The sequence below is a fragment of the Xenopus laevis genome, chromosome 1S (assembly GCF_017654675.1).
Source record: "Xenopus laevis strain J_2021 chromosome 1S, Xenopus_laevis_v10.1, whole genome shotgun sequence".
NCBI lineage: Eukaryota > Metazoa > Chordata > Amphibia > Anura > Pipidae > Xenopus > Xenopus laevis.
In genome coordinates, this window is record NC_054372.1 from 188,931,867 (window position 1) to 188,947,287 (window position 15,421).

Below are 15,421 nucleotides of genomic sequence, written 5' to 3' on the forward strand. Positions count from 1 at the left end.
TGAAGGATTCGATTCGAATGAAAAAACTTCGAATTTCAAAGTATTTTTTTGGGTACTTCAACCATCGAATAGGCTACTACGACCTTTGACTTCGACTCGAACTAAAAATCGTTCGACTATTCGATAGTTGAAGTACTGTCTCTTTAAAAAATACTTCGACTACATACTTCGGCAGTTTAAACCTACCGAGGTACAACATTAGCCTATGGGGACCTTCCCCAGCACTTTTCTAAGAAAAATCCTTCAATCGATCGTTTAAAATCATTCGTTTCGAAGGATTTTATTGTTCGATCAAAAGATTTTTACTTTGATCTAATGATTTGCGCTAAATCCTTTGAATTTGATATTTGAAGGATTTAACTTCGAGGGTCGAATTTGAGGGTTTATTAATTCGACCCTTGATAAATCGGCCCCTGAGCGTAACCCCTTAAAGCCAAACCCAAGAATTACGTGTGGTTGAGAGTCCCGTTTTTATGACACCCATAAATACTAGAGATAACTTTTAGTCCTGGTTTTAGCCAGGACATTATTCCTAATCTTCACAAACTTTGAGGAAATATAATGCGAATAGGTCAGCAAACTACAGCAGTAAGGACAGTGTCTGTATATAAATGCAGGCTGAGAAAAAGCCCTTCCGCCCAAAATGACAGTCTTTTGCGTCTGTGTTTTTTGTGTAGATTTCAGCTCAGGTTTACTAGTCCCAAGGATTAGGTATAGATGCAAAGTACCTTGTGAATAACAGACAACTGTGAACACTTTTGCATCCTGCATCTATGTAGACCTAAAGAAATAAAGCTGCTATGTATGTGTATATATACATATATATAGATTTTCCAAGGGAGAATGAGTGCACACTGGGAACATTTAAATAGGTTATTTTAAAACCATAATTTTATTTAAGTTAATTAAAAACAGGCCGACGTTTCGGTCCGCATCTAGGACCTTTTTCAAGACCACGAATGTTTAAAATCAAACCTTTAAATAGACCAAAAAGAAGGAAGGGAAAGGCACTCACACAATCACGTACACCAGATCAAAGTCAAGTGAAATTAGAGAGGAAGCCAATCATCAGCATGTGTTATTACCCATGTGACTAGGATAAAGCATTTAGAAAACCTGTGAAATAAATGTACACCAAAAAGAAAAGAAAGTAAAATAAAAAATAGATAAAATCACAGAGTAAATTATAGAGAAAGCAGAGACCTGCACATACATATTCGTTACAATCTACAGAGGCATATTACTCAAATATGTACAATGTATCAAAATACTCAAAAATATTTAAACAGAAAATAATAAAAAAAAAAAAGCACACACAATGTAGCACAATCTGGCAAACAAATGTCTTACCTCTGCTGTAAAAAGCACGTTAAGGGACAATTTTCATTCAGGCCTAAAGGAGCTAAAGTATTTAGTTTTTTTATCCAAAATACCTCACGTTGGAGTAGAATATTAGAACGATCCCCTCCCCTTCTAAGTGGTGGAATATGATCAATCCCAATAAATTTAAAAGTTGGAAGTCTGTGGCCTTTTTCCAAAAAATGTTTGGCCACCGGTTTTGTAGTTTTCCCATCCCTAAAAGCCGTGCTTATTGCGGATCGATGGGCATCCATCCGGAGCCTAAGGGTCAGGTCAGTTTTTCCGACATAGGATAACCCACACGGGCATGTGATAAGATATATCACGTGTGGTACTACATGTAATATGATGTCTAATCTCCAACCGTTTGCCAGTATGTGGGTGCAAAAATGATTGACTGGGGGACATGTAGCGACATGAGGTGCAGGTGGGGCATCTAAAACAGCCTGGTTTGTTGCCCAGCCACGTCCGTGGTTTTGCGGTATAACACAGAACAGGGTCATTTTTAACCAATAAATCCCTCAAATTTGTGCCCCTTTTGTAACATACTATTGGGGGATTTGGGATAGTTCTGGTTAAATCCTTATCCGCCTGGATAATATTCCATTGTTTTTTAACAAACCTGCCCATATTCATCGTACCATGATTGTACCTAGTACTAAACACCACATTTGGTTGTTCACCCTTAGGGGGAATCCGGCCCTGAGAGCGAGCCCTCGCTATACTCAAAGCTTCAGTTAACACTTTATCAGAATAGCCCCTGTCTTTAAAACGATTTCACATCTCAATCAGCTGTAGTTCCCGATTATTTGTGTTCGAATTGTTCCGTAAAACCCTGCAAAATTGGGAAATTGGTAAGGACTTTTTCATTGAATTTGGATGACTGCTTGAAAAATGCAATAAAACATTTTTATCAGTTGGTTTGCGGTATAGGGTGAAATCAACTTTAGTGCCATTCAAGGTGAGAACCACATCCAAAAAATTAATTGTGTATTTTGCTTTATTCAGTGGAGTGCGGAAACCACAAGTATTTTATATATATATATATATATATATATATATATATATATATACAGATTTGGTGGTATAATATTCTTCCTGAAATTAGTTATGAGAGCTGTACTTGGGGAGGGGCCGGATATACAAACAAAAGAAATGGAGGCTTCCCTAGCAAGTCTTAATGCTGCCCCAAACATGCAGAGTCAGGTTTTTAGAAATGTATCCCTCAAACTGCATTTCACATTCACTACCTATGTCAATCTGTCCCCATTTCCAGCCTCATCACAAGAACATAGAAACAGAAGGAAAAACACAGACAGGCAGTTTTTGTAGAATGGGTCCCAATTTTTTTTTTTTTTTTTTTTTTAACAAGAATAAAAATTCTTCGGGAGTGTAATTTGCTCATAAATCCTGTAAAAAAAACCAAACTGTACTTTGAACAGAGCATAGAACTACTACATTTACTAAGGTTTGAATGGTAAATTCTAATTTTCAACATTTTTTTTGCCAAAACAGTTTATTTTCACTGTAAAAATGATGCCCCATTGACTCCATTGAGGGGGGGGGGGGAACAACTTTTTTTTTGGGGGGGGGTTTCGGCGGAAACCTCAATTTTAATTTTCAGATTGTTCCTATTTGATTGAATGTTAAATGTTTCGAGTTTTTTTTTATATCCATAAATAACATTAAAATTTAAAGAAATTAAAAAAAAAAAACACAACTTCTGAATTCGACCTTTGATAAATTTGCCCACTTACACTTATTCAGGTCAGGACTGAGAATTAAAATAGGCCCTGGCATTTCAGGTACACAGAGGCCCAATCAGCCCCCACAATATTGACTTTCTATGGGACCTTATAGCAGCCCCTCTGGCATTTGCCAGTCTGGGTCTGCACTTATTAGAATTCTGTTTATGGATAGTAAATAAAATAAGGCAAAACGATCAGTTTTATTGAAAATGCGCCATTTGCGGTTTAAAGTCCACGCGACTTTTGAGAAAGTCAGAACTTGATTTTAACCCCTTCCTGTGCAGGATGACAAGCAATTTGCAATGCTACATTGAGCAACTCATAGCTCAGAAACCTAGTTTATAGCATTAGCACTGTGTAATGCTTGGGACTCCATTATCTGCAGCATTTAAAACAAAGTTATACAAAATCATATTGTAAAATAAAAAATAAAAAAAGTGTGCTGCCCAATTTAATGACATAGTAGGCCAAATATCCATCTTTCTGTGGCCATAAAAAGAAGTCTTCGATGTCCTAAAGACTTTCAAGCAGGCAGCACTGAAATTGTAATCATCGACTGAATCACACTACTGTACACATAAAAAACTGCCGTTGACAGGTAAACACATCTAACAGTCCAGGTGAGAAGACAGAGGACAGATGTTTAGCAGAAAGTATTTCATAATGATTACAGCTTTAGATGGTAGAATATAAAACGACCAGTCTGCAGTTCATCCAGTGTATACAGTTTCCCATGGCAACAGTTTGTGATCACCTTCCAACTACATAGTGTCGCTGAAGAGTTTCAGTTCTGCAGATGAACTCAGATAAGAGCAGCCAGTGAATCCTCTGAATCCCACAGACATCTCCATTGTTTTCTCCTCAGTGAATCCTCTGAATCCCACAGACATCTCCATTGTTTTCTCCTCAGTGAATCCTCTGAATCCCACAGATATCTCCTTTATCCCCAAGTGGATTCCTCATGACCGGAAAACTGTTGTTGAAGAGACCGTTGTGCCACATTCCCAGTCGTATTAGAACAAATTCCAGGTTTTTTTTTTCCCCCAGCTTTTTTTGTTTTTTTTTTGTTCCTGCCGATGTTGCACGACACTTGTATCAAGTTCCGGAAGAGCGTTTCGCCAGCAGATTCTGCACTCTTTGTATAAGGTCACATTTATCTCCAATCAGCCGGAGCTGAATGACCAACAAGTGAATGGGATCTTCATCTAAAAAACAGAATGGGGGATATAACGTCAAATTTGATTCCATCTGGACAAAGAGCTGCCAACGCTATACAATATACTATAAAGGACAAGTTAAAGGGCTGGTTTATCAATAACCAATACAGAGTGACTTATTCGGAATGGTCCATAGCATTGCAATTTATTCTGCCAAAAAGAATGACTAAATCAGAATTTGTATTTTACACCTTTTTTTCTGGCCCCCTGAAAAAAAAAAAAAAAAATGTAAAATGGGTTTGACTGTAATTCAATCAACAGGGTTTCAATATGAATTGAATGCACAGCAGGGGCTGCGACACAGTCCGTTTGCTTCTATTATGCGACTGTTTCCATTATTTCTATAGCTTATATCATTTCCATTCAGTAAATGGACTACATTATAATTGATCATCAGTTCCAGAGGGAGGTAAGCTTTTAAATTTTCCGGCATTAATACTATAAATGTGCCTCAAGTGTTGCCCTTATGAAGGACGCAGACAATGTGCGTATGTTATATGGCATGGGGTTGACTCATGATATAGATAATACCTGCAGGAGAAAAACAAGCGAGTCATAATCTAATTTTAAACTCGAGTAGACAGTTATATAACAGTAGAACCTTTAATTTTTTTCAAGGGACCAGAATGAAATCAGGTAAAATCAAGGAAATGTATTATAATATATATAGGTGGGACCACAAAAAAAAACAAACAAAAAAAAAAAAAAAAAGGCATGTAAAGCGACTTCCTGGTCACCTCCCCACTTCATCTACCTAGTGTCTCTCTCTAAATCTCTCTAGAGATCTCTATATCTCTCTAGAGAACATAGTACCGCACTCAACAGGAATACTTGTGAAAAAATCAAGGTTTACTTAATAAAAATCCGACGTATCGACAACAAATGTGCTCTTTTCTCAAGGATAATAAGAAAGAGCACAGTTGGTATTCACAATGTGGTAAAACTACAGTTCCCAGAATTCTCCATTGGTTCCGACTCAGTTTATCCCGTTTTCTCCTCGGGTGGCAATCACAATATAACAGTCTGTATGAGTCAGCGCAAAAAGAGAAATAAGAAAGCAGCATAAAGAGAATCTAAGTGTAGCGGGTTGTTGGTAGTTGTAGTTCCACGCGACTCTCCCAAAATTTTACTTTAAAGGTGCTTGATTACTTCCACCACGTGTCTGATTTATAAGTTGGGTACTTACAAACGTTTTAAGACTTTTAGGCGTTCAAATATAACCAGGGTAGTCTGCTCTGTGGCTGTTCCGTGATTTAAGAAGATTTTTAAGGCGACCTTGCCCACACGAAGCCTCTGACGAAGTCCCAAGGAGCACGATAAAGTCAAATTATTGGAATAGACAGCTTCAAAGCAGTATTTTCAAACTGCATGTGTTTTATTAGCAGTGCAACACACTACATGTTTCGGGTGAAACCCTTTTTCAAGTGTAGAAGTCCCAAGGAGACGAAACGCGTAAGGCGAGGGCAGTGACGTCATCTCCAGGCGCCTATGGGAGCGACAGCGGGTGGAAGCTACGCGGGTTGGAGCGGACACCAGGCTAATAACACGCATAGTAATTTTCCCCCAAGTGGAGATTCGATACGCCTTAAAAATATTCTAAAATCACGTAACAGCCACAGAGCAGACTACCCTGGTTATATTTGAATGCCTAAAATTCTTAAAACAGTTGGTATTCGAAACGTTGTAATTTTTCTCAATAAATCTCAGTGTGTTGCTAGGTTTGAAAAACACAGGGACTTGGTGTTCCAGCTACATATGGGATGACTGTTTCGCCTACTCGTTTCCAGGCGGTTCTTTCTATTGGTTTTCTTGTTGGGCTGGGTTGCTGCTGTTTTGAATTTGAAAGTAAAGGAAACAGACCAGGAACAGGCAGTACTTTAGTCTGCAAACACCCTTTATTGGTGTATTTTCACTCACGACATGTTTCGGGAACCAGTCCCTTTTTCGGGGACTGGTTCCCGAAACATGTCGTGAGTGAAAATACACCAATAAAGGGTGTTTGCAGACTAAAGTACTGCCTGTTCCTGGTCTGTTTCCTTTACTTTCAAATTGAATGCTTATCACATGATGGATGGTGTGTGTTGAAACAGCAGGTCTACACATATCTGATTTTGTTCGCTCATCTTGTTCTGAATATTGTTGCTGCTGTTTTGACTAAGGCCCAGTCTGGGGGGCGGGGACCGGCTAGGCCAGTAAAATACCAGCCGGTGGCAACCCTATATGTAGCTGGAGTGTCGGAGAAACTCAGAAGGATTTTTAAAAAACACCACGTCCTTGTGTTTTTAAAACCTAGCAACACACCGAGACAAAAACTGGTGCACCCAAAGGATCCAACCCTTAAAGAAAAACAAAGCAATGTGGTATACGGAGTCCAGTGTAGCGAGGAGAGCACAGATCTATACACTGGGGAGACAAAACAACTGCTCACCAAGCGAATGGCTCAGCACAGGAGGGAGAGAAAACTCAGCTCTTTCTACACTTAAAAAACAAGGGACACTCCTTTGAAGATAACAATGTCCATAGCCTGTGTAGGGAGTTTTGCAAACCAATCTCACCTGCATCAGTAGTAGCAGTAATAGTAGTAGTAGAATGAGGACGACGAGGAGCAGGAGCAGACGGTTTCCTACACGATGCAGTGCGTGGCTTCATATCTGCCTCCAGGAAGTCGCGGCCTATGCTTGCGAATAAAGAGCAGCGGTTGTTGATTCCTCACAACTATTCTTCGCAACTCACACACAGCGACTACCGGCTCAGCTACAGGGTGTGATTATTTATATCCCGTCGCTCCTCCCACATGGAATACCCAGGCCGGTCTTTGAACAGGCGGTGACGTCAGATCCACCATGCCGTTCGGTCCGCCACGCAAGAGGCTGGCGTAAACCCTTTCCAACGTGGAAAGCAACGAGGTCACGTGCTGCTGCCCTCCCTCGCTTTGGAAGCCGGCCAATCTCTGTGAAGAAACAGGGACTGATGGGGACCTTGTACATTGGAGCGCGCTGATGGGGGAGGGGGTCGTGTGGTGGACGGTGATGGGGGGATGTGTCACAGGGAGAGGGGTCGATACGGGTAACGGGGGTCGCCGAGGAAAGTATTTCTAGGGTGAAGTGTGTAAGTGTGTGTGTATAACGGAGCGGGAACTTGGAGGAAGGATGACTCCTGGTTGCACTCGGCTACTCTGTGGTAACTTTGCCGGGTTTCACCTTGGTACCTTCCACTTTGTGACTTGTGTGGTGACCCTGTGTGCCCTCTGCTTATTGGCTGAGCCCACACAGAGAGCCAGTGCCAATGTACCAGGGGGAGAGCAGCTGGAGGGCCCCTGTGAGGAGGAGGCTGGTCTGGACCAGAGCCCACGTAGTGACTTGAGAGTTCCCTCAGAGGATAATGTGCCAATCCTGTCTGAGCAGTGGGAGCCCTCCTCCTCCTCTTCTTCTTTCCAGCCCTCCAGCCCCTTCTCTGGCACCGATTTGGGCACAATGGCGGCCGACTCCTACAGAGGCCCCGGGAACAGCGACCGGAGAAGCAACAAAGAGCTGCCCATACTCCTCTGGTGGAGCGAGAACTTATTTCCTCACTTTCCGGGAGAGACGGAGCGAATAGACTGCCCCCTGGGCTCCTGCATGGTCACCAAGAACAAGAGCGTCAAACTCCACAAGAGAACCAAATCCATCATTTTCTATGGGACGGATTTCCGGGCCTACGAAGCTCCGCTGCCCAGGTTGCCCCATCAGACGTGGGCTTTGTTTCACGAGGAGTCGCCAATGAACAACTATGTACTTTCTCATTTGCCCGGCATTAGGCTCTTTAATTATACTGCCACTTTTAGAAGAGAGTCCGACTACCCTCTGACCTTGCAGTGGCTGCCCACTATAGGCTACCTGCACAACCCGGCCCTGTCTATGGCTGAAAAAAACAGATGGCGGAAAAACGGATACGCTCCTGTCTTGTATATGCAGTCTCACTGTGACGTACCCTCCGACAGGGACCGATATGTGAAAGAATTAATGAAACACTTGGAGGTAAGCGAATATTATGCAGTGCAAAATCTGTCTTTCAGAGCAGCAGAAGGCTTGAACATCTGAACAGGAAGAATATACCTTCATTTTTTTTACACGGTACTTTTTCAATCGGGCTAATGTAAAAAAAAAAGTTACACCGTCAGAACTAAATACATGTTTATTGACACAGACATACATGATTCCTAAGATTGAAAGGAAACCATAATTGTCAGTGCTAGTATCTATAGAAATAAGTCAAATCAACTGGACTTGCTGTGTTTTTTTCCTTGAAGACGTTTCACCAGTGATCCAACTGGCTGAATTGAGAAAGCCAGTTGGATGACTGGTGAAACGTCTTCAAGGAAAAAAAAACACAGCAAGTCCAGTTGATTTGACTTATTTCTATAGATATACCATGACCTGGTTAAATGAGAATCTACACAAACATGTCAGTGCTAGTCAAAAACAAATTATTCCACCTCCCCTTAAGACTTTTATGTTGTTGTCAGATGGGGAGATTGCCTTACCAATGCCTTACCGCCTGCAAGAATAAAAATCGCCAGCTGGATGGCATACATTTCCGAAGTTGCCTCTCGAGGAAACATTGTGCGAAATCCGAAGCGTTTCGTATGCCATCCCGCCGGTGATTCGTATTTTTGCTGACGGAAAGGCATTTCAGGGAGATAAGTTGCCCGAAGTAGAGACGTTTTGTCGCTGGGCGACTAATCTCCCCCCTCTGCCACTACCCTTAGGAGTCATTCAACCCCTCCTTTAAGCTGGCCATAAATGTAAAGATCTTTTCTTCATCGTGAGACTACGATTATCTCAAAACGATCGTTGAAATGTACGATGTGTCCATCAACTAAAAAGACCATTTCAGGCGATATTGCCAGCAAAACTGAAGGGTAGCTGCCTGCTTGGCCCTGCAAACAATAGATTGTACTGGGACCGATAAAGATTTTTTAACCTGGCCGATCAATTTTCTGACAGATGTCGGACCAAAAATCGTACCATGTACGATCGTTCGAATCCCACTAACTTCACGATAATTTGACGGATTTTGCTAAAATCGGACGTTCAGCAAAGAAAAATCTTTGTGTCTATGGGGACCTTTACCCTGTTACATGTTGAAATGATGGATTCTGGGACTTGACATTCCTCATCTGGCACCACCCACCATGAAATGTCCCAGAATCCATTAGTTTAACAGGGAACAAGGTGATGGTGTCTACCTCCCTGGTTGGATTGAATGACTGTGCCAGCCTAGGGTTCCTCTGATTCTGAAGAATCACGTAGGTCTGCATAAAAAAAAAAAATATATATATATATATATATATATATATATATATATATTTTTTTTTTTTTTTTTTTTTTTTGTGTTCATGCACCTTTTCCTAGTCTTTTCACATGAGGCCAACTGAGTGAGATTATGTCAAAAATTTGATATTTTCCTCTCTTTCATTACTTTGTCATCCTCTTGGGAAGTAGGATTACTATCATTATTATGTAGTTGTTATCCAGAGAATATATAAGGAACACAACATGACTAGAGGTCATGAAACTCCGAGGTGACTTGTAATACATATATATGGGATCTGTTTTCCGGAGAGATCCGAATTACGGAAAGGCCATCTCCCATAGACTCCATTTTATCCAATAATCTAAATTTTTAAAAATGATGATCCAAATTACTGAAAGATTACATTATTCGGAAAGCCCCAGGCCCCAAGTATTCTGGTTAACATGTCCCATACCCGTATATATTTATTCACACACATTTTTAAGAAACTAGTTACATTGAGCTGCAAGCTGAGGGAATTTCAGTTACAAAAAAATGATATTAAAATACTTTGCTGCAGTCTGATTACAGTATCCGCTACTATGAAACTCCGAACAAACTGTATTTACCTCTCAGAGGGCAAATGTCTCACTGCTGCCATATATCGTATTTTTTTTGTCTTGTCAGCAAGGTAGGAAGTATTCCCCGGCAATTAATCCCTTGAGGTTAGTAAACGCAAAGATGTTGAAACTCACAAGACGCGTGAAAGTGTGACCCAGTCACAATGGTACCATGATTTTTATTGAGTCAGGTGTTAATCTTTCAATGTACATGACTGGAAGTGTGAATTGTTGTGAAGCTGCCGGGGTAAGGATGTCAAAGCGGCCACTACCACTTCTGTTGAACTAAAGAAGCCACTTGGATGAGTGGTGAAACGTTTTCAAGAAAAACTCTAAATGTCCAGTTGACTTTGACTTAGTTCTACTACATACTGTATATCATGACCTGGATAAATGAGAATCTTCATAGACAAGGTAGGAAGTATTGATCACTGTGCTCCAGCCAATCGTGCATCTCATATTCTTTCTCAAAGACACCTACCTGCCTTCCTCTGATTTTCTCAAGTGTCTTAGATTTTCATAGACCTTTATTTTGCAGGATGGTTCAGTCTTCAGTGTAACTTCCTCATGAGTATATATTATTATATAGTCATTAAATCTTCAAGTTTATTGTGTTTACTAAAAGCTTATGTGATCGTATTGACAGTAGTAAGTAGTAAGACATACTAGAATATTTGGAATTTAAACAAACCAGTAATAAACTTAATGTTAAGCGAGGTGCTGGTACCGTAACTTTTTTTTACTGCATATCAGATCGATTCATACGGACAGTGTCTGAAGAACCGTGAGCATCCAAGCAAGAGACTTGAAGACACATCAACAGCTACTACTGAAGATCCAGAATTCATGGCATTTACCGCAAGATATAAATTCCACTTGGCCATGGAGAATGCCCTTTGTTCAGATTATATGACTGAGAAGCTGTGGCGGCCAATGCATTTAGGAGCTATTCCGATTTATAGAGGGTCACCTTCTGTGAGGGATTGGATGCCCAACGACCATTCTATTATAATGATTGATGACTTTGCATCTCCAAGAGATCTTGCAGAGTTTATAATGACTTTAGACAGTGATGATGAGCAATACCTGAAATATCTGGAATATAAAAAGCCTGGTGGGACCACAAATTCATTTTTGTTGTCCAGCGTGGAAAATCGAGAATGGGGGGTCAACGACATGACCGCACCTAATTATTTGAACGGATTTGAGTGCTTTGTTTGTGACGAGGAGAATTCCAGAATCAAAGCAGAGAAGATGTATAAAAAATCCCAGCAAGGACGTGCTGCACCAGACCCTCATATTGCAGATTACAGCCATATGGGCTGCCCAATGCCAACACCTGGATTTGGTAGTGCAGAGGAAATCCCTGAAAGTGACAGGTAATTTGTTTTTCTACTATAGGGACATTTTAAAAATACTTAGTCGTGTCCTCTACAGCAAGCATGTCCAAAGTGGCCAATTGCGGCCCGTTTTCATATTTACACCGGCCCTCAGCCTCCATCATGAAATTAATAACAATGAGGCCCCCCAGCACAGTGCGATCAGGAATCCCATAGCGGTTATATTTGGGCACATTATTGAAATGATCTACCACTTGGTCTATACTGCTGCCTGTGTGCTGAATGTGTTAGAAATAGACTCATACTGGCACGTAGAAACACGCTGTTTTCGCATACTTCTTTAGGGCTGAAGGTGCAATAGACGTACTGACGTGCCTGTACTATAAACTAAAGAAGTATGGCGTCACTATGTTCCAGTACGTGTCTATTACTAACACCTTCAGCACACAGGCAGCAGTACAGACCAAGTGGCAGATCATTTCACTAATGTGCCCAAATATTACTGCTACGATTACTTGATTCCTGTAATTTAATGTTTATGGTTCAAAGAATGTTGGGCTGAATGGTCGGCACATTTTCACCTCACCAAATCTGGCCCTCGTTGCAAAAAGTTTGGGCACTGCTTTACGGGCTTGTAGAGAGTCACATCTGTCAGTTTGAGCTTTCTTATTTTCCTAGCAGTCTACGTTTGAGGTCTTCTACTTTTTTTTGGCTTTCTGCTGCCATAAGCAGTGCACAGCACTTGTGATTGCTCCTGACATAGAAATCTTGACTGCATGTATTAATTGGTGTGTATAAACTGTATCAGAAAATCTTTGAAATAGATTGTAGTGATTTAAGTTGAGAAAATTCACCAGACACTCAACAGCAAGTGAAGCGGGGCGGACCCCTGCGCGTTTATTCAAGTCTTGTGATGTAACGTTTCGGGGGCGGGCCCCTTCGTCAGACATCAGATGTCAGATTTCTGACGAAGGGGCCCGCCCCCGAAACGTTACATCACAAGACTTGAATAAACATGCAGGGGTCCGTCCCGCTTCACTTGCTGTTGAGTGTCTGGTGAATTTTCTCGTCTCTATGTATATTGGAGAGGTGCCGACCTCTTTTCTGGACACCACGCTATTTGACTGGAGAGGCTGGGGATTTAGGAATCCTTTTTGTGAGTTACAAGTGATTTAAGTTGGCCATACACAAGCTTAAAGGTGGCCTTAGATGTAACAATTACGATCTTTCCAAGAAAGATTGTTTGTTTCAATACTCACGTGTAGAGCTGAATCATCAGATATACAGGTAGAAACAACAGAATTCTACCTGTATCTGTTAGAATTACCTTCTTTCCTGAAAAAGATCTTTTCAGGAAAGATTGTTTGTTTCAACACACAAGTGTAGATCTGAATCATCGAGTATACAGATAGAAAATAGAATTCTACCTGTATCTGACGTTTCAGCACTATCAATGACTGATGTTCAGGTACCTTCAAAAGCGCCTGATCAAACTTTTCCGCCCATCACAATCGACGAGCTGACTGATATCTAAGTCTTCTGCCGATATTGGTCGTCTCGTCTCCCACCATACCCACACCGAATATTGTACGAAAATTCATTTTGTACAATATTATCGGTGCGTCTATGGCCACCTTTACTGTGGGTGACTTCAATGGCACCCAATCAAAATTTTCCACCTGGGCTGATTGAGGAGCCAACTGATATCCAAGTCTTCCGTCGATATCGGTCAGCTCGTCTCCCACCATACACGCAATACATATACCGAATAGCTTTGTATTCAAAATAAATAATAAATTAATAAAATTCTGTTGTTTTTTCCTGTGTTTTTCAGCTGGAAGCAGATGTGGTTGCAGGATTTCTGGCAGAGTTTTGACCAGGGACAGGCTCTTACTGCAATGATTCAGCGAAATGAAACCAACCAGGATAAATTTTGGGATTATATGCATGAAATGTATATAAAACGAAATATGAATCACTGACCAGTATTAATATATAAATAAGTATTTTTATATGTTTTGTTTTTTGTTTTTTTTTTTACTATTATATTGCCAATGTTTTTATGCCTAAATATTTAAAAGAAGACCAGGATTAAATGAGAAAATAAATCTTTCATTTGACAAGAATAAGACTGAAGTACTTTTAGTACCATCGACATTCCTCATTGTGTCATTTAAAAAAAAATAAAAAATGAAATACCCCACTAACTCTTGCACTTATGAACTCAAATGTTAAAAAAAAAAACTCAATTGCATACAGGCTGTGTGATACAGAGGGCGTGTCTCTTGCCTTCCAAGCTTTGGAACTGTCCTGGAGCCCCCAGGCACTTTACTAATGTTGCAAGTAGATGCAAAATATATATATTTTAAAATAATTATAATTTAATGTCAAATATGAATTTGTCTGAAGGTGAATATCCCCTTTCAGAAATATATATAATGTATGTGTTAACACAAATCTGAAATATGAAAACATTCAGACGGTGCTGGTCTATCTCCTGGGTGTTATTTCTGGCTTGATAGTAAAACAACATTTCTGAACAGGCCTTGTCTTGTTTGTTAAAAGCAACAGCAAGACTTTGACTTAAACAGCACCTTCTAAAGTCATATTTGGTTCAGCAATGCATCCATTTAAGCAAGGAGCACCAACAGGTGTAGCTTTCAGCTGTGGGTAGTCCCAGATGCAAACTCCTGGAATGTTACTACTGACATTCCGGCAGGATTAATTATATCTTAGTAGGGATAAAGTACAAGGTACTGTTTTTTTATTACAGAGACATTTTTTTAAAAATTGGGATTATTTGAATGGGAGACATAATTCTGAGCTTTCTGGATAACGGGTTTCTGGATAATGGATCCCATACCTGTAACCTCCCCCTGTTTGGCCCTAGTTCTTGAACCCAGCAAGCTTTGACATCCCAGCATCAATTTTATTCATTGGAATATTAATTCTGGAATGCTTACTTCCACTGTATCCAGTATTAGTTTAGGATAAAAAGACACCTGGCTCCTATGTGGTCAGCATTAGCTTAAGGGATCCTGTCATTGGAAAACATGTTTTTTTTCAAAACGCATCAGTTAATAGTGCTACTCCAGTAGAATTCTGCACTGAAATCCATTTCTCAAAAGAGCAAACAGATTTTTTTTATATTCAATTTTGAAATCTGACATGGGGCTAGACATATTGTCAATTTCCCAGCTGCCCCTGGTCATGTGACTTGTGCCTGCACTTTAGGAGAGAAATGCTTTCTGGCAGGCTGCTGTTTTTCCTTCTCAATGTAACTGAATGAGTCTTAAGGTCGCCATACACGGGCCGATAAAAGCTGCCGACAGACTGTGTCGGCAGCTTATTGGCCCGTGTATGGGGGCCCCCGACGGGCTTCCCCGATCGAGATCTGGCCGAAAGTCGGCCAGATCTCGATCGGATGGGTTTAAAAATCCCGTCGGATCGCGGCCGCATCTGTTCGTTGATGCGGTCCCGCGATCCGACCGCCCGTTTGCCGAATGCTAGGATCCGATCGTTGGGCCCTAGGGCCCACGATCGGATCTGCCCGATATTGCCCACCTCAAGGTGGGCATATTGGAGGGAGATCCGCTCGTTTGGCGACATCGCCAAACGATCGGATCTATCCATGTATGTCTTTAGTGAGACATGTGTTTTTACTATTGAGTGTTGTTCTTAGATCTACCAGGCAGCTGTTATCTTGTGTTAGGGAGCTGCTATTTGGTTACCTTCCCATTGTTCTTTTGTTTGGCTGCTGGGGGGAAAAGGGAGGGGGTGATATCACTCCAATTTGCAGTACAGCAGTAAAGAGTGATTGAAGTTTATCAGAGCACAAGTCACATGACTTTGGGCAGCTGGGA

General features: G+C 40.9%; 1 protein-coding gene and 1 long non-coding RNA gene across 2 annotated transcripts; one reads left to right on the plus strand and one right to left on the minus strand.

The window, feature by feature from the left end:
* Positions 1–4,041: 4,041 nt before the first annotated feature.
* Positions 4,042–7,104, minus strand: LOC108707322. Its single transcript, XR_001934269.2, has 2 exons — positions 6,880–7,104; positions 4,042–4,312 (listed from the first exon to the last, which is right to left on the minus strand). It is a non-coding gene; the product is annotated as an uncharacterized LOC108707322 (long non-coding RNA).
* A 336-nt stretch (positions 7,105–7,440) lies between these two features.
* fut11.S (fucosyltransferase 11 (alpha (1,3) fucosyltransferase) S homeolog) lies at positions 7,441–13,684 on the plus strand. Its single transcript, NM_001114826.1, is given in 3 exon segments — positions 7,441–8,340; positions 10,972–11,597; positions 13,393–13,684. Coding segments are annotated over 3 exon segments (1,641 nt in total). The 5' UTR covers positions 7,441–7,473; the 3' UTR covers positions 13,541–13,684.
* Positions 13,685–15,421: the final 1,737 nt, after the last annotated feature.